The sequence below is a fragment of the Symphodus melops genome (assembly GCF_947650265.1).
Source record: "Symphodus melops genome assembly, chromosome: 6".
NCBI lineage: Eukaryota > Metazoa > Chordata > Actinopteri > Labriformes > Labridae > Symphodus > Symphodus melops.
In genome coordinates this window covers 9,918,141-9,946,007 of record NC_136696.1, presented here as the reverse complement: position 1 = coordinate 9,946,007, position 27,867 = coordinate 9,918,141, and the positions used below count along the sequence as shown (strand labels likewise).

The 27,867-nt window shown below is 38.9% G+C and overlaps 2 protein-coding genes and 1 long non-coding RNA gene across 6 annotated transcripts in view; all 3 read left to right on the top strand.

Annotated features, from left to right (window-relative positions):
* gan (gigaxonin) overlaps positions 1 to 27,867 on the top strand; it is a 41,353-nt gene that overhangs the window by 9,450 nt on the left and 4,036 nt on the right. For 3 of the 4 annotated variants that reach the window (XM_079345294.1, XM_079345293.1, XM_079345295.1), the window contains exons 12-13: positions 181 to 290; positions 377 to 3,102. In XM_079345294.1, coding sequence (XP_079201420.1) covers positions 181 to 290; positions 377 to 549 — 283 coding nt within the window. In that variant the 3' untranslated portion in view covers positions 550 to 3,102. Of the gene's footprint in view, positions 1 to 180; positions 291 to 376; positions 3,103 to 27,867 lie in introns of those variants that run through there. The other variant, XR_013779186.1, reaches the window with a different exon arrangement.
* On the top strand, positions 7,784 to 8,880 carry LOC306825557. The gene is made up of 2 exons (XR_013779287.1): positions 7,784 to 7,979; positions 8,226 to 8,880. It is a non-coding gene; the product is annotated as an uncharacterized lncRNA (long non-coding RNA).
* The window catches only part of cmip (c-Maf inducing protein), a 37,855-nt gene continuing 22,359 nt past the window's right edge, over positions 12,372 to 27,867 (top strand). Inside the window, exon 1 of the mRNA XM_079345286.1 lies at positions 12,372 to 13,333. Coding sequence (XP_079201412.1) covers positions 13,013 to 13,333 — 321 coding nt within the window. The 5' untranslated portion in view covers positions 12,372 to 13,012. The remainder of the gene's footprint in view (positions 13,334 to 27,867) is intronic.

Here is a 27,867-nt window from a genome sequence, read left to right as displayed (position 1 = left end):
AATGAATGTCAATGAATGCACACCAGACATCATATCTCCTTGTCTTTGTTGTTCTTGTCTTTCCTTGTCACCCTCGTTATGGTGGCTCATGAAGAGAGATATCCTGCAGGCCATCAATCAGTTGCTTGTTTTTCTTGGTTTTTTTTTTTTTTCTCACGTGTTGTGGTGTCATGTGTACAGGTGGATGTTCCTGGACGACCAGAGCCTGTGTGTTCACACCAGTTCGTCCTTTGTTTACGGTGCTGTGCCCATTGGAGCCAGCGTCTACGTGGTGGGAGATCTCGACACGGGTCAGTGAAAAAAAAAAAGTACAGGAAAATGGACGACTTTTCTTTTGGCAATGTACATGTTTTAAACCTGTCATGTTGGTGTTCAGGAACAACCTTCGACTACATCCGGGAGTTTCGGCGCAGCAGCGGGACGTGGCATCGCACTAAACCCATGTTACCCTCTGACATGTCCAAAACAGCCTGCGCCGCCCTGCGCCTCGCCAACTGTCGCCTGTTCCGCCTCCAGCTGAGCCAGGGCATATTCAGGATCAGAATATGACGTGAACAACAGGCAGTATCACTCTGTCCGCCACCTTTGCACACGGAAACGCTCTGCCAGCTGCAGGGTTGGGTTTTGGGGGGTTTGAAGAACACTAGTATGTTTTAGCTTTTTTAGACTTAAAGCTGGTGACTGACTGTTCAGGTTTAAGAATCAAGACAGGGCAGCAATTCATCTTAACATGTTTTTAAACATCAGAGCTTTTATGGGGATTTTTTTAATGCAAATGCGTATTTTTTAAGACGTCTTTATTTTTTTGTCTTACACTTTACTGGATGCTTATTTTTTTCAGTTTACTGGTGATCTTTTGCCTTTTGAGGGATTTAACACAAAAACTAAAAATGAATCAAAGGAGGGATCGTGGTTACTACTTGAGAAGAACTGCTGTGTTGCAGTCTGCTTTTAATTCTGCTGTATTATGTTTTCAGATGGTGTTATAACTTGTAGAGCATATGATCACACTGAAGGGGAGATTCAAGGGGAGGGAATGTTTGTGCGATGCTAACAGTTCAGTGGGAGGTGAGACCTTTGTGTCGGTCCTTAAAAATCGAAGAGCAAGATGACGTTTTCCAGCATTTCTATATGTGAAGAAACCATCTGCACCTCCTTTATTTACTGCTACTATTCTAAGTATAGACCAGAATGCAATGCAACAACACAAAAGGCGAAAAAGCCTCGACACTCTTCACAGTAACTCTGATCAAAAACGATCGTTGCCTCGAATGCTGTACGCAATCTCAGTCAGCCAATAAAGAACAGATCTTGAGATGAGCAGGTGCGTGAAATGAGTTAACGCAACTACAGCATCATGCGCCTGTGTCCATAAGAAGCCAAAGCTACAACCAAAGCATAGGGACTTGTTTTACTTTGGAGCTTATTCTGCATCACTTTAGGTTGTGACATTCCTTCATGAATTCCTACAGCAGCTGGAGGAATTCTGTCTTTTGTTAAATCAGAGGAGGATCAATGTAAGGCCAAATGTTTTCATGAAGCCGTAGAGTCTGCAGAGGGAGAGCTGGAGTTCAATCATCTCACTTTAGAGACTGCCCTGAACTCTCCTGTGGGAGTCCAACTCTTTTAACTTTTTCCCGACATCAGCCTCAGCGATGTAGCTGTATCTCTGAAGAGGAAGACCCCCTTATCGCCCCTTATAGAAAATGAAAAGAAATGTGTGTTATTAATGTTTGTGTGTGTCACTTAGAGCTTCTGTGAGGAGTTGTAATCTGTTTTAAGGAATATTGACGCCTCTAGGAGCTACGAGAGCAAACAAGACCAACAGCATAAAGATGAATGTGTTCTATGTAGTTATTTGTCACGCCTGAAACTGCTGCAACAGAGGAGGTGTCAGGCAGAGTGATAAACTGCAGAAACAGCCTTTGTTTACAGTTTCAGTGGCAATGGTACTTGATGAGGGAAATGTTCGACTGTTAGGGAGAATGCATAAAAACTGTAAAAAAAACTAGCAAAGGGGAGAGGTATGGTTTTGTCCACAGAAGTTATTAAAATAAACTGGAAGTTCCTCACCGGAGCTTTAAGAGTGTAGATCGTCACGGTGATCATACTGTATAACTATTTCTTGTTTAATTAGGAGGACTCGTCTGGTTTTGTCTTTTGCTCTCATTTGGCTGCCTGATGTTGCCCCACCACATTTTTTTCCTCATATGTCAGTGTGGTTGTTGACAGAAACACACGGTTTTTAATCTCATGATTGTCACATGAAACCTCTGCCGTCATGTTTATTCTTCCTGTAAAAAAAACCCTGCTAAGCTATGCAACAAAACTAACCTTAAAAAAGTGTAGAAAACCAGTTACTGAAATAAGAGAATATTGAAGTCGTAATTATGTCACAGAAGGTTTACATCAAGTGATGAATGTTTGCACAAGCGCTTTATGTGAGGGTCATTTTTTTGTCGTCGGCTGAGCTGTGTGGGCTCAGTGTGGTCAGAAATAGACGTCTGTGTGAGCGTAACTCTTGAATTGCAGGATGTGTTGCTGCCTCTGTGACCTCTGACCTGGCTTTCCAGTCAGAACACTTTTGGCATCCTGACCCCGTTTGTTCTGTGTAAGTTACAGCTGCTGCTGTCTGTCCTCGCAGGGCCGTGAATACACGACCGACACCATCATTCTCTCTCTCTCTCTCTCTCTCTCTCTCATGTTATCAGGAGGGCAATACATGTCACACACATTCAAACACTAACACAGATGAACACTAGATGTTGTAAAGGACTATTTAAAATGTCTTTGAATTGTTACAATGTGTGTTCTTCTTAAAGGGATTTAAATCATGCAACGCTTTAACGTACATCATCCTGTCATTCTGACGCTGTATGATTATATTTATTGTGGTAGGAAAACTGCTGCATTCGCAGTTTGTATCAGTGTAGTGCATCCTGTCTATAATGAATATGTAAGTAAGCAGGTTTTGATTATGTAAACACAGTTTTGTATTGAAATCTTAGCAAACAAAGGAAATGAAATGATCTTCACTTTGAGTGTTACGTAAAACTTAAACTACTTGATTCAACAATAAACATGCAACGTTCAGACGCACAATCTGTTGCCCCTTTATGACATCACTTCTTATAGTTCTGTCACTCTTAAGTTTTCTACGTTGGGTACATGAAGGTATTATGGGAGCCTCAGACTTTTGTGCTACGTGCAGCAATTTGCATCAGAAAATGAAAATTGCATCTAATCACTGACATTCTTAAATGCATTTAAAACACTATAAAAACAATGAAGCAAGTACACGTGTAATCATAAATCTAAATGAAATGTGCTGTTACAGGGAATATCCCAACCTCATTTCTACCTGTTGCTTGCCAGTTTTTTTGAATTTGTTTGTAAATAAAGCAGGAAACAATATGTTTAAAATTGAATTATTGATAATAAACAAAGAAGAAATATTCATTTACAATTTATGAACTCAATGAAAAAGTAACTATTGCCACATCCAGTTCAAAAGTGTATTTTATCAAACACAGTTCATACTGTTATGACTCATCAGAAATAAAGGATTTCCTGGAGCTCTTTAAAGCCACAGGGCCAATCAGCTGAGGCTGACTTTGAATAATGAGCTTCCTTATTTTGGTACAGACACGTTCCATAGCGTCATATCATTTACAGTAAATATTACATGAAGTTTCTGAGCAGCTCTGTATCCTAAACACATTTTTTCTCTCGTATAAGCACCTCATGACTGTCTGTGATGTGATGGGTGGAAGAAGAGGATATACTAAGAATGGAAAATAACAGGAGTTCAAAGTGAAAATAATTGTCTTAGCTTTAACCAACGTTGTGAAAGAATGGGGGGAGGGGTGAACCTACAGTTTCATTTTGTTGCTGCATGAGGAAGTTTAGTCAAATGTTGCTCATGAGTGTCATTCATGTACGTCAAAGGGCCAAAAACACAACAGTGGCTAACTGAGTGTCTCATTCCATGTGATTTTATTTTTCGTGTTTTGTTGATGACTCAGACTTTGATGGATGACTAAGAGAAATATTTAGCTTCAATATAAACTTTTTTGTGTCTTTCTGCCTGTTTTATACTAAATGATTCTCAATGCCTTGGTAACAGGGTGCAAACACTGCAAAAACATACGGATCACAACTATGGGATTTTTTTTTTTTTCCGAAGTCTGAATCATTGTTAAATGACCCTTTCAAAGCAGGGAGCAGTTGCATTGTATCTCCCACTTACGTGGTTGATATGAGGCTTTAGTTTTTTAGATTCTTACTAACACTGAGGCTAGCAATGTCTATGTCCTCAAATAGTAACTAGCATTATTGGACATTGATTAATTTGACATTGACATTGACATTTTAATTAAAGGGATCCTATTTTGGATCATGAATGTTGAAGAAAAGGAAACCTACAAAAAAATTGATGACAACTATAGGCATACCCTTTAAAACATAAAATAATAATTTTATTTTCTCCCCATAACATGTCTATAATGTTTTTGATCCTATATTTGATCAAGCCTATAAACCCCTTTATTTCAGTTGTGATCAGAACAGGCTGTTTGTGTCTGTAGCTTTAAATGCAAATGTGCAGTGTTTGACCACGCCCCTCAGGGAGAGATAGGGTGGCTTGTGCTTTTTTGCACTATGCACGATTGTTTACGTTGGGAAAGCAGACTCAGAGTGCAGAACAAACGTCTAGAGCTGTGGGAGTGTCACACACCTGTGGGAGGGGCTACTGCCCTTTATGATGTCTTTTTCCAAAACATCCTGTTTGAGCCCACGTTTTCTGAAAAGTGGAGCAGACAATAGATTATTTCGGACTTTAGACTTTATTTCTAACTGTGGGGTTTGTAGACAGACTGGATACACATATTATTAGAAAAATATGTTACATTTAAGGTTAAGATTTTTCCTTTTCTATAACAACAACCTAACAATGCACTGACTTATCTCTATTGACTAATGTGTTTTTAATGGAAAAAGACAATGAAGCAATGATTCATCACTTGAGAGATAAATAATAATATGCACATGTTGAACCTATGTGCTAAAATCACACTTTAAACATTTGCTTTGCAGTCTGATAATTAAGGTGTATTCAGAACAAAAGCAAAGCCATTCTTTTGCACAGAATACATTCATACAATTTGTGTGCTGAGGCACAAATAGACCTTTGTTCCACAAAGCTGTTTTCTGTGACTCTGACAAGAAGCCATTATTTTTGGTAGCTTTTAATGAACTGATATCTGCAGGTTAAAGAGTTAACAGCGTCTTAAAACATCCTCTGTGAATCTTCTATATCCATAACAAGTTGACATGGTTAACATGGGTGTGGTTTTATTGAAGTGGTCAGATGTAAACATTTGAAGCTGTATGTCTGCTCCATAATTGACTCCAGCAGTTCAGACCTTCATGAAATGAAACTCTGAACTGGGTACAGAACTAGGTTCACACAGGGACACTGTTTGGCTGATAAAGAAAAAATGTATCTCTCTAACATGCTGGTGGTTTTTTATGATTCAGTGTTTGGAATGATTAGATGTTATCAAAATAAATTCATCAGAATGAATCTCACTCCTGCTGGATATATTCTGGTTATACAGTTAAATTTTCTGGGGTATTGCTAGTTTTTAGAAGAATAAATAATTATGTTTTATATTTTATTTTACTGTCATAGCCACAAAGTAAAAACATGAGTACGGGCTTACTTTGAATATTCCCTTTACATTTAAATGATTTAACTTAAAATGATGAATTTGAATTGAAGTTTTTGATCACACATACACACACAAAGAAACACAAACACACACATGCACATATTGCTAACTGACTGCTTATGTGAATTGAGCTCCTGTCTAACTGTCTAGAGCAACAAATAATGTTTGATAGCATGTAGTCATTAAATTAAATTGTTTCTTGCCAATATTAACAGAAACACAGAACTTTAATGAACACTAAAAAAAGCAACAAACCCAGTACTGGCTGTATTTATTTCCTTAATCTAACATTGTGGTCTCATTATTAAGAACAGAGCATTAGTCTTCACTTATTAATAGCGTGCTTATTCAACAACTAATGAGGACCAAGAACTTCTTTGGACAGTTGTCCCCTGTAATCACTTGGTGTCATCTTGACACTTAGTTGCTCTTTGAGTTGTCTGTATTGGTAATTTTCTATTATTTATGTTTTTGAGGGTTTTACTGCATTGTGTTGAGTGCTAAAAAAAACAATCAAAAAGGATACAAGAATCACTGGAGCAACACTGCCCAGAAATAAGGACTCAAATAAGTCTCTTTAAAAAAGAATAAATTGTTCAGAAAAGCCCACACACAGAACTACAACACAAAGAGAAGTAAATATGAACATACGTTTATTTTTTTTATTTTTTAGTTTACAAAGTTTACAAAAAAAGTATGAAAATGAGGTGAAACTCACATGTTATCAGCAAACATTTCCTATTCACACAATGTGTCCTTAAATAGGATCACATAGCTTCAGCAACCCCAGAAAACACATACACATATGTTTACTGTTTGTATGATTAGCAAAGTGTCTGACAACCACCGGTACTTCATTTATCACTCACATTATATTATCCACACAGAAATTAAAATGAGTGTAATTGCTTCAGTCAGTATTGCATTGATCAGTTTTATAAATGACACAGTGTGTGATCAAATATGAGCATGTCTTTCTGTGTTCATGTTAAAAAATATATTATGAAGTTTGATTTGTACACATCAATAAATTAAAAAAAAGTCTTTGCCAAAGACATGTCGGGAAAAAAATGTCGGCTTCATGTGATTACTAGAAAAAAGTGGACATGTGCACGCATATCACTTCTTTAAGTGCTAAGTCATAAAAAACCAATGGATGCATTGCAAAGAGACTCACAACACTCAAACAAATATAGGAAATGGCTAATGGACTTGAGCTTGCATAGGGCTTTTCTAGTCTTCTGAAGAGCGCTTTTAAATCTCATATCACACTTACACATTCAAACCCTGATGGCAGAGGCTGCTATTAGTGAGACCATAAGAAGTAACTAATCCCATTTATACTCATTCATACGCTGCTGACAAAGCAGTTAAGGGTGAAGTGTCCTGCCCAAGGACATATTGGACATGTATTACTTCTTGCGTTACATATTGAAATGATTAATAAGTTTGATCTTATGAGTAATAGGAGACACAACTTTAAATTACATGGCACTGTGTGCTCATATTTGGGAATGCATCTATCATCAATAACCATCAATAATCAATAATGGAAAATTATTACCATCAATAATGGAAAATTTGTAAAACTGTATCCAAAACTTGGTCATAGGAGCATGAAGGTGCTCAGAACATGTTTGCAACATTCTGTTTAATTGTGTTTTTCTCTTAAAGCTAAAATATAACTATTGAAATACATTTTTATTTTTTAAAAAAGGAAGTCATTCTTATTAACTTTTTTGTGATTGGTTTCCAGCACAAATTCAATGTTAGATATGTCACGTTATTTCCATTATTGCCTGATGAATACATCCGTCTGCCTATAAGACTGTCGTGGACCAAGCAGTCAAGGTAAGCAAACACAGGTTAAAAGTTCAAAAAAACAAGTTTCTTTATTCAAAATGTTATTTAACAAAGGCAAAAATAAAGACGGTCAGGGTGTATAAGTAAATGACTTGTTAAAAGAGGTCAAAAAAACATAACTCTACTGAAAGCTTGTGCTAACTAAACAGGGTGTGAACTCAACTAACAGACCTGAGAAGATGAGAACTGAGGGGGATATTTAAAGCTGCTGACCAAAACCAAAACCAACACACAGGGGAGGACGGCAAACAAAATAACTTAAAGTTAACCCCAAGGGACCCTGATCCCCCCCTCCTGATATTTGAGCACTTGGTATGGTCCTCCTCCATAAAGTCAAGCTCCACCCTCAGCCTCATCCTTTGCTCAACCAAAGCCACCAGCCAGGTAACTCAAAAGGAAAAGAGAAATGAATTACTACAACTTTACTTTATGAACAAACAATGACTAAATAAATTGAATGTGTGTTCTGAAATCAAAGGCTTTAATAAACAGATGCTCAGCTAAAAGAAATAACCTGTGTCATTAATTGGAAATGTTTGCAAGTTGCAACTAACATGTGAGTGCAAGTTGTGTGGCCTACAACCTTTTAATGTGTGGCAGGAAATTCTTCCTGCTTTTCTTTCTTTCCAGGGACTGTACATACAACAGAAGACAGTTAGCTGGCGGGCCGCTTGACGTGTTGAGACATGTCTCCAAAACAACACTGGCTGGAGTGCCGGTGGTCCTGCGGCAGGAAGAACTCCCCCACTAATGGGTGATGATGGGAGGAACAGAAATAAAGAAGCCTTCAGGGAACAGCTGGATGTCCCCGTGGGAACTTGTGGACACGTCACCAGGGGACATCTGAGTTGGTTGTTTTTGAGAGGCGGGACCCTTGAGATACATGAAGCCGCTGTTGCCAGTCAGTTACATTCAGTACAGACTGTTGCACTTCGTTGCTCTGCACTAAGTAACTCACTCCTCTGAGAGTTTCAGAACCCTTATGTCACCTGACATAACTTTTTCCACCTGCCTTTGACTGATGATGTTCTCCTTTGTGTGTATTAAATATAAAACACCTTTGGCCTTAAGTGTGCTTAGCTTGTTACAGAGGGATGCCAAGTGATACTTCCTGCCGGTTTGAAGAAAACCCTACTGAGTTTACCTCAGAATTTGTTTATTTCAAGTACTTATGAAGTCCACTTTGGTTGCAGTTGGTGAAATGTCGATCAATCAACAAAAGAATATCACCAGGAGACTAAGGTTTGAGTCTTGTGTGAAAAATAAATAAATTCTACCATTTCCATATCATGTCTTTTCTTTATATAACCTAATAGGTTTTTAATGAACTTAACCAAAAACAAATGAACATGAGTCTTGTGTGAAATAGAAAATAGAGCTTAAATGGATGCTAGGAGACAAATTGAACGTGCTTCCTTTAGAGAGTGGAGCATGGTAAACGGATTAACACTAAAAGTTTGGTTGTTTTAAAGGGGTTTATTTGTTACATGATGATATAAACCATAGCATAGCTATGTGTTTCATAATTGGTCATTTATCCATTAAAGGATTAATTTGGAACTTTGACCAAAACTTTTAAAATTGGAGCTGAAGTCCAACTCTAAACTATTGGAGAGAGCTGAGAGTCCAGGTGCATGCAGGTTGCCATGGCGTGTACATTGAAGCTTCAGTGTTGAGCAGCTCAGCTCTATGTTTTCTAACCTCTTCCATTTTTCTAAAAGCATCTCCAATATTTATCCACGTTTTACCATGTTTGAATGAATGAATACAGATGAATTCCACACCAGAATTGAAACTAAAAAGGACATACTGGCTGCTGTGTTGTTGTCGGAGAAGCCAGCACTTCAACATAGCATGTTTCTTGTCTGCTGATAAGTCATTTTATGATTTAGTCAAGTAGATCTCTTTCATATTTGTCCTTTAATTATTAATCATCTTTGTACCCATGCATTTCATAACACAACAGGCAACCACACTGCAAACAAATAGGAGCAGGAAAGAAAACTTAAACACTGTCACCTGTAATGATTTAATGCGTCTTCACATTTAAGATAATAATTCAATGTGCATTGTCTTAACATTCTAAACTATCAAATAAATCAGAATGGATGGAAAATCTACGAACAGTCTCAGAACAATAGAAAGATTATGTTCTGTCACTGCATTGATTCACATCCGTCCACACATACCGGGCATCCTCGTCTTAAGTTGTATCCTTGCTGTGACCACTAATCAATCAATTAACCAATCTTTATTTTTATACCCCCATTTTGTGGCAAATGTTAAAAAGGGTATACGCGGGTAAACAGAGTATGCACACTTATTTTTCCATATACAAAGTGTATACCCTTTTCTAAATCCCAGATGAGTCACACCAATGACTGATTGACAATATTCATTAACATGTTACACAGTTATTTCCTTGGATGGTGAAGGGCTCTGTATCTCATTGACTAAAAAAGGTGTGAAAAAGACTAGTCTCACATGTCACTTTTTTGCTGCTGTGACTGTATTAAGTGGGATAGAGGGAGATGCAAAAAGAAAAAGAGGGATAGAGACACAAGGCAGCAACAACAACAACAACAATAAATTAAACAGCTCTAAAGCGATGCCACTATAAGGTAAGGTCCTTCACCTGCTTTTTTTCTGCTCAAGAGTCTTGAGATAACGTTTGTTATGAGTTATTATTACTATTTTATTTTTCATCATCCTGTTGAGTTCTCCCCATAGTCCCCCTTAATACTTTGGAATTGTATTTATGTTTATGTTGCTATTTTATTTGTTTGTTTTTTTTAATTCTGCACTGCTGCTGTAATGTCGAAATTTCCCCATTGGGGATCAATAAAGTCATATTTTATCTTATCTTTATCGATGCTATACAAATAGATTGATTGACTGAATATCAATGAACAAAGGTATGTGGGGTATTCACACTAACAACAAAGTATGAGAATAGACCTATCCATCTATAATTAACATGAACTAATGGCAATCAAATGGGGAGGAATCATATTATAAACTATAGCAGTTGTAACTGAGCAGTTCTTTAAGAAAACACAATTTTACTGTTCATCACAATGATCATAAAGAGCTTCAATAAATGCTTCTGCGAGATCTGATAACAGTTCTAGGTTTTCATCCATTAATGTGCTATCTTAAAAGGCAAGGTGATGACTTTAATGCTTCAAAATCAAACTAGATTTGACATGTCATCTGATGGAAACTTCCCAAAAAAAAATTAGTAATTTGATTGCGTATGTAAGACTTTCTGCAGTAATGCAACACAAGCTCCGGATGAGTGTTACTTAGTGGGAGGAATGACTTCAGGGCCTTGTATTGTTCAATATCCGCCCTGCTGAGGTATCCATGACATGGACAATAAATCTGTATAAGGTGTGGCAAGGTGTACCTCAAGGTGTACTTCACTCTGTATCATAACTCGGCCTGCCTCCCTTTGAATGTATAGATGGTCCAAATTTGATCATTATGTTGATTATCTTGAAGAATAGTAAGACTGGTCGTCAGCTTATAACCACAAGAGACTTTAGAATTCATACTGCACAACGATATGGTTGAATGACTGATAGAAGCTGTTTTTAATCGTTCTGTTGCAATGGATGATGATTCAAGTTCGACTTCTTTGTGGTTTTTCAGACTAGATCATACAACAACACAACTTATTGGGGTTCTGTCTGTCTGGCTAGCATAAAAAACTTCAAAGATACATGTACCTCTATTAAAGGGTGAATTAGTATACATTTTAATTAGCTGTGGCTTTGTTGGATAAACATAATGATTAAAGTATAGTGAAACAGTTCAATACATTATATTACACATAGACTAAGTATTAAAGTGGTAATTAACACAAAATATCACTTAGCTATGGACAATCAATAGATGGCAACTTAAAGAGACAGATATAATACAACTTTTTGTCCATAAAAATGTTCCAATACACGTTTTACGTTTCCACTGGTTTCTTAATCTCATTCTTTGATAGCCTACAGCAGTGTGTGACGTCACTAGCCAGTTCTTTCCTCCCTCCTTAATCACAGCTCTACTTCCAAGGAAAATGATCTCAATGGTGACTGTCTGTGATACAAAAGTATAAAGTAAAAAAAAACAGAGTGAAAAATCATCACGTATGAGGGTTTTTTTCCCTCTCCATGTTACTGTAGACAATAATTGCCCTCCATTGCCCTTTTTGTTAAACTACTCTTGTTCCCACTTTGATTGTTTTCAGAGTGCAATTCAGCTAATATAGGCATAAATTCTAATCAACAGTTAGAAAACTCATTGCTGTCACATTTAACATTTAAGTTAAAACTTTTTGACAAGTAAACGACCGAATAATAGGTCCATTGTCAATGTGCGAAAAAGTAGATTAGCCCATTTTTAATTGAGCAGCCCACTTCATCTAACTTTGGGCTACTTTCAATAGTCTCCTTCAACATTGCAATGCCCTAGTAGTTTTTCAACCACACTAACTACAACTACTTTTAGGTATAGGCTATAACAAAGTATATGCATTTTATTTTTTTTTACATTTCTGCTGAACGCCATAATTTCTATGGAAATTAAGGGGGGAAATGCTAAGGGATTCTTGATACAGTAAGTCCCTGCACCCTCTTTTACTACTCTGAGTGTAAGGTGGGAGGAGAGTTAGAGGGGCAGGGAGGGAGGTAGGGAAAGAGGTAGGGAGGAGTGAGCGTGCGCCCTCGACAGTCAAGCGCAAAAGACATACGGCTCATCCGCTCGCCTCCCCATTGACGTCAGTCCGGTATCACATGAACGTGCAGGACCAATCGCTGTTGCGCTGTCGGAGAGTCCTGGCTCCTTCACACCGAGATAGGGGGAAAAGACTGAATAAAAGGAAACCGAGCCCGTGAGCCTGTAATGAGCACGAAACCTATCGGAGGAGCCTAGAGCCGTCGCCATTGGATATTTCTCCCGTTTTCTACTGATTCCCACGCGCTCATCGGTGTGGATTATTCTGTCTGGCACTGGGGCTGACGGAATGGATAAGGCCATGGCCCTAACATATTGAATAGCTCGCTGGTGGTGGTGGGAGGGGGGGGAGGTGAGACGAGCACTGTGAAGACAATTCATGGGGTATTGTACTGGGAGGAAAATGGTGGATTATTTGCACTGTATCATTATAACCCTTGCTCGCGTGGATATCCTGCCGTGAAACCCTGATTGGTGTCTTTTCGGCTCCTGTCTTGGCCGTGTCTTTATTACTGAGGTCGTGTTATAGCGGTAGGTAGATAGGTACCCCCTCCACTTTCTCCCCCCTCCAGCTCGGTCCAAACAACCTTGTCAATTTCCTTATTTTTATACATGTTGGATTTTGAATTGCGAAATCTGCCTGAGAGTAACATTTGGGATCAATAAAGAAACGGTTGGATTACTGAACTATGGATTTCAACAGCGGTGGTGGTGGAGGCAACGAGCTGCACAATAACCAGTTCTATCAGTGCGAGGAGAACAAGCCTCTGCTGGGGGAGATGTCAGAGGGGAATAATAACACCAAGCTGGGCGCAGGGCCGTGCAAGAGGACCCTGCACCACTGCAGCAGCAGTGGCATGCGATACAAACTGCTCCACGAGGGGGACATCCAGGTGTGCGTGGTCAAACACCCCCGCACCTTCCTCAGCAAGATCCTTACCTCCAAGTTCCTGCGAAGATGGGAGCCGCACCACCTCACGCTCACAGACAGCAGCCTGACTTCGGCCACCGTAAGTCGCTTTCAGGCCTTCTGTGTGTGTGTGTCTGTGTGTTTGTGTACAGTATGTAGGTGTGTGTGTGTGTCAGTGTGTGAGTGTGTGTGGCTGTATAATGTGTGCTTCACATTCCTCAGGCAGCTTTGGTGTTTGTCTTTTCTTGTCTGGACGCAGCAGAGGTGCGCTGAGATTACGCACAGTCTGTTGTTGACGCAGTTTTCAAGAAGACACTGTTACTGATAGGTTCGGCAGCACTGTTGCTGTGGGCTGCACCCTCTACCTCTCATCACTTCCGTGTGCCGTAAGCCTACATCTTCACTGTGACCCACGGCTCTGAAGTTTTAACACCGGGGTGCAGGGGATGCTCAAGACCACATTGGCGTGAAGGTTCCTGCAGTGTGCGCATGTGTGTGTTATATGGGTCAGCATTCGGCTCCAGGATGCTTTGAGCAGGTTCAACATCTTCATGTAAATTTTACATCAGAAATCTTCTCTGTTAGAGCCTGGAAATAAAACCCCTCTGCATGGGTCCAGGAGCATGCTGTGTGACATGATACCTGAATAGAACTCCTGCAGCCTGCATCCACAGAACAAACTGGTGTTTAAGGCTGTCTTATAGAGAGAGGGGACACTTTGACAAATTGCCAATATTCAATAGCTTTGGTTGAATTGTTGCTCAGTTGTCTTACATACCAGCTCATGTTTGATGGTGACAACTCATTGAGGATAGTTTCTCTTTTGCTGATCAATCCAATACCAACACAGGCCTTCATATTGCTGTTTTCTTCTCTCTGATTCCGATTGCTACCGAAATGAGTCCTTTCAGAATCAGCTGTTGTTGAGAACATCTAATAACAGAATACAGGTTCTACACATGAACATACATGGAAGAGACGTGATTCATTGCCATCATGGGTTTAAGCTTTGCTCACGGGAATCATAGACACCATGTCATTATTAAGCGCGACAGGAGTTATGCCTGTGGTAAACAAATGTAATTGCAGAATAATGCCAAAATAACAAAGACCTTTATTTCCTCTTCTGTTATTGTCAACACTTCTGACATTTTCCATAAAGCCAGGCCCCATTGTTGTATAAACACACCTTGTTAGAGGCTTTTTTTGAATGTCTGCACATCACACCCAGAATACATATATGTGCTGAACTGCTTTCAGCAGTGTGCAATGTCTTGGAGACATTTGTAATTTTTTTTGAAGATTAATTTTGAGGATTTATGCCTTTTTAACTTAATAATTGGAGAATAAATTAGAAAGTGCTTGAAAACTGCTTTTACCATCTAAATACATTTTTGGTGTCCATTGACCCTTCATATGAATTATTTCAGTAACACATATTGGTGGTTGCTTGCATATGTCAGCATGCAGTTTTGAAGTGTTAAAAGAGTGCAGCCCCCTGAGAGGATGTACATTATCTATCAATGAATCTATATGGTTGAGTAGATAACATTTGATCAAGAAGCATTATGTAATGGAAGCTTCCTCCTTGTGATTGAACATCATTAAAACATAACACATCGTTATCATGAGGTCACACTGTTGGGTGATTTATAAATACAGATTGACAAAGTAAAGAAACAAACGTGAATTGTATTTAAATGTCACTAACTAATGAAGCAGACACCTGAGTACGTTTGTATAATCATATAGATGCAAATTTGAGTTTCAAAATGTCTTTATTGGAACCCAAAAAGGTACATTTGTTTTGCACAAAGAATATTCAGTGTCACAAAGATACATGGAAATGAGCAACAGTGCAACCTGAACATTTTATTTTTCTGTTTTGGTTTATAGAAAGACAGTGTTCGAGTTCAAATTAGCTTTGACTTTTTTTGTTCGACACTTTTGGTTTAAAACCACTTTTTAGGTTGCTGGAAAAATCCCAGTGAAGGTAACAGAAACCATGAAAAGAGCCAGAAAAAGTCAGCACACTAAATGGCCTTCAGATTTCCTTTATCAGTGTATAAAACAACAAAGGACGCATTTCAGCACAAGGCCTTCATCAGCGTTCACAAACTATGAACACCTTGCTCACCAAGCTTGTTTCTAATCTCTTGCTCATTTCCAGTTTTAGCCCTTCCAATTATGGTCAACCAAGATGGTGACAGCTCAAACGCTAAACCTGTAGCAACCACCTCAAATATATTAATCTACAGGACTAAACAAAGCAGCAGGCTTGAATATGTATCCAAAACCCAACCATCTTCACTTCTTGGATGTTTAAAATGACTGCTGGAGGGCCTACCAACAATGATGTGAAGGAACCAAAGAATAGACTGTGGTCTTGGAGCAGTAGGAATCGCCATCCTTTGCACTTTTTCCGAGTCATTGTTGGCAGTGACTGTAGAGCTACTGTATGTGTGCTAAGTCAGATCCTGTACTGGTGTCATCATGCCTCATGGGAAATATCAGGCACTTGAGTCACATCTGAGAAACACTGCTTTTTACAATTACTGCACCATTCTGCTGTTTCCAATGTCTTTCTATGTATCACACAAGACACCAGGCTATTAGGTGTACTTGTAAACACTCACAGGTCAAATTAACATCCATTGAAATAACTTGTTACTGAGCTGGGGCTCATTCTGTTCTCCTGTACCATTTTTTGTTGTAGATTTAAGTTTTTAATCTTGAACTCTAAATATCAGGGAATCTTTATCGTCTTTTCAGTGGGAATGTGGGACCGAATACAGACTGTGGCCAGTCAACAGCAGCCCTCAGAGACTGTTAGACAATGATCTCTGTGGGAGCAGAGATCATACTTCTACTTAGGTCGCTTGTGTCGTTTCCCTTTGACATTTACTGGTGTGTTTTTTATTATGAAAGATTTTTTTTTCTCTTTTTTTGTGTGCTAAAGACCGCACAAAGTAACATTATTAAAACTGTGTTAGATGGAAACATCAGACCATAATTAACATGGAAAACAAAAAAAACTGAACAGTTCTGAACAAGTCTGAATAACCAGTAGGGAGACCTAATATACCAAAGGAGAATCTAGCATAATATTACACTAACTGAAACTTAGTTTATCTAACTATCTTAATACTATGACTACAACTTATTTTCACAAAACACAAATGAGGCTTCGGTTTGACATTGCAAAGCAAAGCATTGCATACGGGAGCTTCATATAAACAACAAACCAATGAAAGCTTGGTTCCCAAACACTACTTTTTATCAACTGACAACTCAACTAAAGCCTCTTTTTAATCATTGCCCCCCTGAAAATGTTTTTTAAAGTTTCAGGACAGTCTACTACTGACATTAGTTACTCTTTCACATGTGCCTCACATCAGGAGTAGACTTTCCCTGTTGAACAGGATGGAGGGTCACTGGACACAAGACATAAGTGTAAGAATAATGTGGAAGTCACGACTTGATGTTTAAGTCATGTTCAAGATGGCAGACAAAAGAGTTTGATGCTATGATGACTGTTTAAGTCGTCAATGCTACGTGTTCTTGGATATATTCATTGATAAATGAAAGAGTTTAGTAAAGCATACTGGAGCCTTGTTTAGGCTCTTGGTTATATGGCGCACCCAATGTACAATGGCTGTGGACCTCAACCCTTTGATGCGCATCTTCCCCTGCACTTCCTCTTGGCATTTCCATTATCTCTTCGGCTGTACCATCCAGCAGAGGCAACAATGGCAGAAAAATCAAATTCAGAAAAGAGGATGATATGATATAACCTGTCATCACCCTGCCTGATTGCCCATTAAGAATTTCCTTGAATATTCCTCTATTATCTCAACATACCCCAACTTCTTGTGGAAATTTTTTATTTTTGCGATCAGTTTCTATGTTTTTTTTCCCTTTGTCTGAACACTGGTCTTGAAAAATGAAGCTTATGTTGAAGTGCAAAATTCTGCAGTTCGTCAAGTGTCCCCATGAGGCTGGCTCCAGGAACACTGGAAGTCTCACATACAGTGACAGTCCAGCAGGAGGCTTGAAACCCGGCGTTAGGCTGACTGAAAGTTAGGCTGAAACAGGATTTTCAGCATCTTTCCAGCCTCTGGACCCTTCTGCCATAACAGATGGCTGAAATCACTCAGGCTTTGTCCATTAATTCTGACAGTTCACGGTTCACTCAGGCAGCCCACCAGGACAATTTTGGGAAATTTTCAGTCAGCAAGTGTTTGAAAGGAGCTTCTGTTTTGGGGAAACCAACCACGTGCTAACCTTTAGTAACCTTTCCAAAAGAAACATGTGATTGAAAGTAAGCCAAAAACAACTAAGTTAATTAACCATGGATGAAGTTATTTTTTTAATGATTGCTGGCAGTGGGTATATGAGAAATCTAACTTCAAAGACTTCTTGAAAACGGAGTTTTGTTTATTGACGAGATGACATAGTCCTTTCTATCTTTCCAAGGATCTCACATGCTTGTATCAGGGTCTTTACTGTCCTTCTTCAAAGAGCCGATAGCTAACAGCCACTGACTGCCAGAGACCTTCTGTCATAAATTATCCTGTTAAACGCTCAGAGACTAATGGAACTGTTGCTCTGCAAGGTTACCATTCACTTTTAAGCACTGAAGCGAATGCTTTAAGAAGAGGACATTTTGTAAACAGTGAAAACTTTGACTTACAATTTTGTTTTTATCATGAGACGACCTATAGTGAACCAGAGTCTGTTTTGTGTTTTGGCAGGAAGCTGATTTATGATAGACTGAAGTCATTAAATGACGATTATTTAATACATTTTTTATCTGAGAATCATGTGGGCGATTTATCCAGAAAATATCTTAACTTGTGCGTTTCCATGATGAAATGCCAGTAATCCTGTTTCTTGTAGGCTCATCGACGATGTCACAGTCTTCTCTTTGTGAGGGCTGAACTATGAGGAAGAGGGTTTTTTATATTCAGGGTGAAGCATGAATGTGCATTTCCTGAGAGGAGTTGTTGTTATGCTCGTTGTCGAACAGAGTGGTTATGTGGGCCGAAGAACAATGCCGACCCGTTTGCTCTGCTCTCTTACAGAGAGACCACTTCTTCTAACAAGGAGGCAAAGAGCGTTGACTCGGCGTCTCCTACAACATCCCCACGCATGGCAAATTACTGAGATGATTGTGAGAAAAGAGCTTTCAGAAAGTGAGAGTGGTTGCCAAGAGGGGTCATTAGTTTCTCTTACAAAATCTCACAAATCCCGTTAAAGGAAACTTAAATCCTGCTAAATAGTTCATTCTGGAAAAATAATATTGTCATGAAATCCAGGTGCTAATTTCTTTGAGTTTTGACTATTAAAGGAGGAGCAATATACAAATCGAAGATGTTTTTCATGAATTACACTTTTCAGTTACTGGAGTCACAAACCTACATCTCATTTGCATATGAAATGCAAGCAAATGCTTCCTGTTGTTACGCCTGGCTCACAAATGGCCTGAGATGAAAGGATTTGGGTCATTAGCAAGAGGGGCTAGTTATTGGCTGCAAGGCAAGAGACAGGATCATTTAGAAATCAATAAGGGAGTCTTTAGTGTCGTCTGATCACAAATGGAGCCTTAAGGGTCCAATGATATGTAAGAACACAAGAGCCTGACCGATTCATTGGCCAGCCAATAATATCGTCCGATATCAGCGTATCAAGTGATTATCGTATGGCAGATATGTGCTGATATCACTAGATTTGGTCTCCAGTCAAATAGCATTTCTTTTGACTGTTGGGGCGGCCGCGGCTCAGTTTGTAGAGTTGTCATCTCTCAACCTAAAGGTTGAGGGTTTGATCCCCAGCTCCTGCAGCAACATGTCTGATGTGTCCTTGGGCAAGACACTTAACCCTGATATCTTCCCTATGCCTCGTTGGCGGTGCATGAATGGGAGTAGTTACTTCTGATGGTGCGACATCCAGTGTGAAAGCAATTAGAGTAGTCAGCAGTATATATGCTCAAGTAACCATCTCAACAAACATGCACAGTCACTTTCCAGTAGAGGGAACATCGTGTCTACAAGCGTTTGATCACTACATTTGAGGGATCAACACAATATTGTTTTTTATATCTATATCTTTCTATCTCAACAAATCTAACATAAATCTAAGAAAGATGTATCATATCAATTATTTTTTTCCCCCATATTGTCATCAGCCCTAAAAAAAAATCCCAATTCTGTTGTGCCCTAAAGAGAAAACCATTCATGTGTTTGAATGATAATACTTCTCCTTTGAAGAATTTCTGCAATACCCAGAGTCACTTTTTTTAGTTTCAATGAATAACTTTTCAGAAGTTTAAAACAATTAAGTATGATATAATAATCTATTATCTATAAAAGTCAACAACAAAAAATCTGAAAAAACCAGCATATCAGTGTATATATGTTGCTGCTGTCAGGTAGGGCAGTGTGCTTTTAGCTTCAGATAATGAGAAAGATGGGATTCACCTTAAAGTTCACTTGTTGTGTGGCACTGCTCTGCACATATCTATCCATCTGAGCACTTTCAGTTTATGCCAAAACATTAGGAACCCTCTTGTATTTCTTTAATTGGGCATGTAGGCTATTTGTGATGCCACCTTTACACTTTTTGTTTATACAACATGGTTTGTTGTGTCATCACGCCAAAATTCTTTAAAATTAAGATGACTATAACAAGTCTTTACATAATATTGTTATTAGAGGAAAGTCTGTCTTTGGTGTTGGAAAACATCCGACCTTATGAAGTAAGAATTGGGCCAAGAATGCCTTTTAGATCCATTTTCACTGGTTTGGCACTGACCAAATTCAAATGGTATCATTATAATCATGAGCGTCTCAGATAAAAAAATAAAATAAAATCGGACTCTGTTTCCAACATTTCATTAATTATAGACACATGTAGCATCTTCCCCTTTGAGTTACACATTGTGGTGCTCTCTATTTCACAATGACTTGTTTATTGTCCTGATAGAGTTGGTACATATCAGACACTGAGTAATTTAACTGAATCATGTTGGTGTCATTTAGTGCTCAGGTAACAAAAGGAAGTAGTTTATTTTTTGGTTTATTGGAAGTGCAGACACTGACATAGACAAGGGCTACGAAATTAATCAAAAAGGAACTGGAACCGACATTCAGAACCTTTAATATACAAAGTTGCTTTTCATGAATTAATGTTACTTCATGTCCATCTTCAAAAGAGATGGTGATATAATCAATATACTTTCTTCAACTGCAGGACTTTGGCCTGTGCTCTGTCGCTATGTGTGAATAAAGATGGTGCTACACAATGAGCGTCCACGTTTTGGCTGACGCAGAACCAGACAATGTTGTTATTAGAGTTTAGACTCAAATTAGCTGATTGCGCTGCACGTCACTAAGCAGAACAGGGACAAGATAACTGTGCTGCCAGACCTTGACATTAGTATTGGTTAAATGCAAAATAAGGGAAGAGAAACAACATGCAGTGAGAACAACCTGTGATCTTGTACACACACACGCACACACACGCGCACACACGCACACGCACACACACACACACACACACACACACACACACACAGGGCTTTGAAAGGCTCTGGGCTGAACTCCAGGACATTCTGCACTACATGTTCGCATACAAATAATGGATTCTCCCAGTTATGCTTGAATAATGGAGCCATTAGGCAAAGATTTGAGTACAGTTAGGGATGATAGAGCTTTCTGCCACAGTGATATATGATATTTACAAGGGACACGTCATGTGTGTCAGTGTGTGAGTGGTGAATGAAGAGTATGTGACTGGAGCGAGTCTTTAAGGAAACTAAGGCTTTTGAGTCTCATTTTGACATGAACAGGACTTCATTGGCCAAAGAGTTAGCTGACAGTGGGATCAAAGAAGAAGAAGACATATTGATCATTTTTGATAGCGGTGAAAAGAAGTTAAAGGATGGAGCATGACAAGAGGTAGAACTTTAACCAATCGCAATGAATAAGTATTATAATCTTTTACTTACCAGTAACTGATTTATTATCATGTGATTGTCCTGCAAAATGTCAGTTATCCCCGAATTGCTATATATGGGTATTACCTTCATCATGAGCCACGTCTTAAATATTGTATCATATGATATTGTACCGTATCTTATCATCGCGTAGCCAGGGTTACCCTGCTGTTCCAGCTCCTAGTCTAAACGACTGACATGTTTCAAGTTTTCCAGTTAATTGCTCGAGCCAGCCGCCATGAACGGGGCTGTAACGGCTGCAGCATAAACCTTTTAGGGCGGATGCATCCCATGAAAGTACTAAAGCTGAAATTATTTATCGGCCAGAAAAAGGAGTCACTCCAACCAGCAAAGAAATAGCACACATTAGAGCACAAGAAAATCAAACCACAAATTGATGTCTTTCCTTAAAGCAAACCAGCTACTATCAATCAGTGAACTAAGCAGCGAAAAAGCATCGTTCTATCATTCAGCGCAGCATATTTAACTGTTAAGCTGAAGGAGAGTGATGAGGTTGAACAGTCAGAGAGGGTTAAATTGAAAAAAAAAAAAAGTCTGTGGTGTCATGTGGGAACCACAACTTGATTATGTGAGACAGCCTCTCATCATGTGCAACGCATTAAAACCAAAACTCCAAGTCAACACTGGGCGCCTCATGTTGACTGACTTTCACATCACTTTTCAGTTTTTTAGTAAAACATTTGTAACTTTTCTACCTTGTAGAATTTGCATGTGCGTGCGTGTGCATGTGGTTGTGTGTCCACAGCTTCTGTCAGTAAACCGCCAAAATCCTGCAGATTTGTGAAAAAAAAATCTTTGATGCTTTTAAATGAAAGTATTTATGGAAACCGTATTATTTTTTAGATACATTCCACAACATCAGCATATAAAAAAGTAAACGTCCTTCTTTCATCATAATTGTTCATGTTAATGTCAGATGTCAAAAGAGAAACTGTGACTGATGAATGATCCAGTCTAGTTGCAATGACGTCTGAAGGCGCGTCCACATGTAGGCCTGTCGGTCCACAACAAGACACGCAATGCGAATTGAAACTGTGGCCTAAGTTTGAGCAGTCATTCTTTGAATGTCAGATTTGCAGACTCTAATTAAAGAAAAGTGCCATGTTGCAGTTTCTTTTTTCGCTCAGCCACACTCTAAAGGCTGAGGTGAAGCATGTCATATGCGCTGTAAGAGTTTTGACAAACTGTGGGCCTTTAGTTGAAGCTGCTCACTCAGTTTTGCTTTTCGGTAACGTTTTACTCTCATAAATGAGGAGAATTGTTCACTCGACTTTCTGATGCAACTGAGTTTTTTTTTTTTTTCGCACTCCTGCCTGACGATGCGGTACTGTTGAATAAGAAACATCTCGCAGCAGGACAGAGTGTAGGCCTATTTTGAACAGTACACTTTTTTGATAATCAGAACAGGACACGCATTCAAACTCATACTTAAAGCACGATGTGGGATCATGTTAAAATTCAAACTCTGCTACGACTTCTCCCGTGCGACCCGGTTTAGGGGGGTTTTTACAAGCGACCTTCAGAATAATGACAGTGTTAGAGGGGGAGGGTCAAGCTGACATGGAAACATGTCTTTGTTTAAAACTACACTGTTGAAAGTATAAAAAAACTGCTTTCAATGTCCTTACACTCTTATTCACTGTAGGTAGTTATAGTGAGCTGGTGTGAAGACTGCCACACTATTATTGGAATTATGGTTTTCTTTTTTCACTGTTCTTTTTTCTTGTTTTTTTTTTTTTGAGAATGTTCCTGCTTGTGTGTCTAGTTGCTGTTTGTGTTGTTATGCTGTTGTTTTAATGTGGTGAACTCCAGCAGTTTATTTCAAGCTGATTTCATGTTGCCCTCAACTTGTATTTCCACATTCAAACGATTCTCCATTTCATAATTATAACCGTATTGATCCGTTTACGAGGCTTTTAAGGGAATGTGTTGAACAGATTCTACTTTTAATAAACATATCAAAGAAGAAGAAAAGAGGAGTTCCTACAGGACATGTGTTGCCCCTTTATGTGCTTTGTCGTCCCCTGACCGCAGTACAAAACAGTGGCTTGGCTCGTTTCTGCTGGTAACAAGCAATCCGGGTATATTGGGCGTTCAACGTAAGGAGAGACGGAGAATATTTTATGAACCGGGTCATTTTATCCACATACATCATAGACATAGACATTCATATTTAGCAAGAATATCTACCACAACTTCCCCTAGCATGCAGTACCCATAAGCCACCTACTTAAAGGGACAGGCTGTCATGCCAGTAAACTTTTTCTTTTTAAACTGATGGACTGATATATTGATGGCATTGCAATTAAAGTGATAAGCAGTGTTTACTACTCGTGCAGGTATCAGATCTGGCCATTTCACAGCTCTTAACAACCGTGCATGAATGTGATATGACTGCCATCATTGTTGTACAGCCTGCAGTAAACTGAGGGGAGTCCAAACCTTCAAACAAACATGTTCCTAGAATAAACTAAGCTAAAATTAGCAGTTGGCTAGGTGATTCCTGACGTCTCAAAACCTTTTTTAACTGGAATAAAATAAAATACTTACCACGTGTGATTGGAAAACACTGATCACTGACATTTAGCTATCAATACATAAGGGGCAGCTGTGGCTCAGTGGGTAGAGTCATCGAGGGTTCGCTCCCCAGCTCCTGCGAGTAACATGTCCGATGTGTCCTTGGGCAAGACACTTAACCCTGAATTGCTCCCCCCGCTCTGTCAGGGTGTATGCAGTTTGCTGCTCCTTGGTGCGTTAATTACCCCACGGGGATAAATAGAGTTTCAAAAAAATAAATAAATAAATAAAAAAAATACATGTCCCACGAGCACTGCTCTGTACTTTTAGTATTGTTTAGTAGTGTTTGCTATTGTTACATTTTAGTTAACCTGACATGTACAGGATGCATTTATTTGTTTATTTAAAATAGGCACAGTGGACATTAGTATCACAAACAGGTGAATATGATACGCACGTCTACAAATGTACATAGAACCTCATTAATTCCAGTTTTTACATGTCTGACTGACAGTTGAAGAAAAGCCTTTATTGGCTAGAATAACCACAGTGCACTGAAACACTAATTTGGAAATGGACAATTTAACTCTAAACTTACACTGAATAAACCCAGTTTTATTGGCATATATTGGAAATAAAATTAGCTAATGGCGATATTCACATGATATGCTAACAAAGTGCTCTGCATGCTGTCCTTATAGCAGGCCTGCAGGAGTTGTTGACAGTGTTCTGCAGGTCAGCCATGTGTTTTTCTTCTCTGAGGTTTATGAGCAGCAATTTGATTGTCCCTTCGAAAATGGAGAAGTACTGCAGCTTATCGTTCAGGGAAGTGACTCTATAAAGTCCTGCAGCTCGGCATGAGCCCTGCAGTGTGTGTCCCTAAACAGGAATTATAGTGTGTCTATAATGTTGATGTGTGATCAATCGGTTTGTCCCAGCGAAGGTCTTCGAACAAATGAAGCGATCAAATCAACTCTGACGCCCTCCAGATATGGGTCACTGCTGAATGTCCTCCTTTTGTTTGGAAACTACTGTTGTGTGATTATTGGTAAATATAAAACCGATGGGACACAGGATGTGAACTGATAGTGTTTGCTTGATGACAGGAAGAGGAAGAAATGTGCACCCACTTGCTATCTGTGTTCAACAGGAGGTTTGTGGTTGTGACTTAGTGTGACGCAAACAAACACAGTAGCTGCAGAGGGAGTTAATGTCTTAATGTCCACAGTGTCTCTGAAGAAGTGTTTCATGCTGCTCTGTTTGTTACATCGCTTATACACTGATTGTGATTCTTGAATTCTTTAATTTGAGGGATTTCTGTCATTGTTGCAAATGTGGAATGACAAAACACATGGGGACTAAGTGAGAGAGAGAGAGAAATGAGTGAGGTAAAGAACATACAGAGGTAAAACAAAAGGGGAACTAAAAGTAGAACAACACGTCAAAGATGAAGAGGGAACAAGGAAATAAATAAAAAAAAGAGAAACGTGGAAAAGTGTGTGCAAAGGAGCAAATGAAACATACATTGGTATAGAAGAAATAAAAAGAGTAAAAGAGAGTTAAAAGACAAATCAAAGAAAGTGTTGTACGCAACACATCACGTGAAGTGATGTTTGATCCTTGGATCCAAAACAGTGGCTCCAGGTGTTTTGAAGCCTCAGGTTTGGCGCGTTGGCAGTACCAATGTTGTTCTGTAGCAAGATTGATCTTATACTTGTACAAGAGGAGCAAATGTGTCAGTGAAAGTTAGAGCTTTATTGGAGTGGACAGGGAATTTGTAGTTCACTGTACGCTGTAAAAAATAAACAAATGTATATTTCACTTTTTTTTGTATAATATTCTACATTGGCCTGTCACAGATAACGTAGACACCCCATGGGAGGAGGCTGTAGTCCCCCAAGGATGCGGCCTGGGTTGGAATCCAGTCTGTGGTTCCTTTCCTGCATTTCATTCCCGACGCTGTCTCGCCTTGATCGCTCACTCTGTCCAGGGTGACAGCTGTGGCTCAGTTGGTAAAATCATAAGTCTCTAAATCGGAAGTTTGGGGGTTCGGTAATAAATGGTGAAGGTGGTTTGAAAAGGTACAAAAATGCAATATTTGATATCATCTGTATCTCTGAAAATGTCGTGTTTTCACATTAGCTTAAGGTTGGAACCCTCTTACACACGTCAGATCTTTCAAACACCACATTTTGAAGGTCATTTAAATTAAGTTTTTTTTTTTTTTTTTACTTGACAATGGGTGAAAAATAACATGAATAAAGAACAGAACTGTTCTTGTCTTGTTGTTATCTGCAGTGAGGGAATATGATCAGCTGTTCATGTATCATTCTCTCTTTCCATATTCCTTTTTTTTTTTTCTCCCCCTTTCGTCGCTCTTCTCCTCCATCATTCCTTCCTTGTCTACTTCTCCCTGGAAACAAACAAACAACGTTAAAAAAAAACCCACAACATATATCTCCATCCTCTTGTTTCTATGGCAACACAGCAGTCAGGAGAGTCGACAAGCAAAGCTGTAGCCTCCTCGAACCAACCCTCCTCCATGCAGGATGAAAGACAGAACAGAAAGAGACAGAATGAGAGAAAGCAGGAGGAGATTTGAGATGGAGCAGGAAAATATGGACTGATAGAAAGATAAGAAACAACAGAAGAGATCATGGGTGTTGAGAAAAAGAGAGAGAGAGAGGGAGAGAGGAAGGAACGCAGGCAATCACTGCTTGCCTGTGTTCAGAATGGAGTATCTATGGTAACCTAGGCTGGTTATCAGAAAATTGAAGCTCCTACTGTTTGTCTCCATTCTACTTCCGCCTGCTCAGAAGAAAACACATTTCTCTTTTTCTTTAGCACACTACTTTCCAGTCGTTAGCGTGGCACGTGCACCCAATTAGAGCTTAATGAAAAAACCCTATTTGGTAGTTTGGATATACAGAGACATGCTGACTGGGAGACAGAGACAGACAGGCTGTTTGCTCTTTCAAGGAAATGAGACATTTAGTCCAGAACCAATATTTGCCGTGCACGTTGTCTGTAATGAAAATCATGTTTGAGTGCATGTGTTTGTAAGGGCTAAAACACAAGAGCCAGCCATCTCTATCAGCCAAAGAGCTCTCAAGCTCAAGCTTTGTTGTTGTCCCTCTCGATAAACACACATTTAATCTGTGTACAAGTAAGGACTGTTTGCATTAACTAGATAATCACAGTTAAGGTCTGAAAATAATGCATCTTTTTTTTTTTACGTGATTAATGGCATGCTTATGCTTTTTTGACGCATTGTGGATAAGCCTCTGCAGTGTCTACCTGTAGTCACAGAGAGGGAAAAGTACGACGCTCCTGCATCTTTGAATGTCTCATTTTACTTTAAAAATGTCCAGACAGCTCGGTACATGAGTCAGAAGAAATATCTGCTTCATGACATCAAACATTTTCCATGTTCACCGTCCTGTTAGCTGTTTTCAGTTAGTGTTTGATCAGTAGGAGGTTTCGTAACCTTCGATCTATTAGAAGGACCATCTAATAGATCGAAGGTTATGAAACCTCTTACTGGTACCTTATTTCAAAATAAAAGAAGGGCTTGATTAATGAAATGTTAAACATTAGATTAGATTAAAAACAGGATTCATAATTAACCACAATATAACAATATTTTATTGAAATTTGCAATTAATCGCAATTCGATTCAAACCCGAACCTGGGCCTGCTTAGAAACAATGGCCTCCATACATGGGTTGCACAAACTAACCACTAAGCTACCTGGACCCCGTGTTTCCTGCATTTAACTGTCTTGCTGATCTGAGGAGAATGGCATTCTTGAACTATAGAAGACAGAGGTGGGGGAAAAAAACGATTAATGTAAAAATTGTGATTATTGTCTTTGAAGATGTCAAATTGATTCATAACTTACAAAAATCTATAATTTTTTTTCATAATCTAAAATCAATTCTAGATCGAATTGTGATTGATCCAAACCCAATTGAGGGACCCAAAGATGTCCAGCCCTAATAGAAGATGCTTTAAAATTCGTTCTTATATACTTTAATACTTTAAAAACATTTATCATTGACTGTGGCATCCAAAAGAAACTTTTCACATCCACTAGGCCC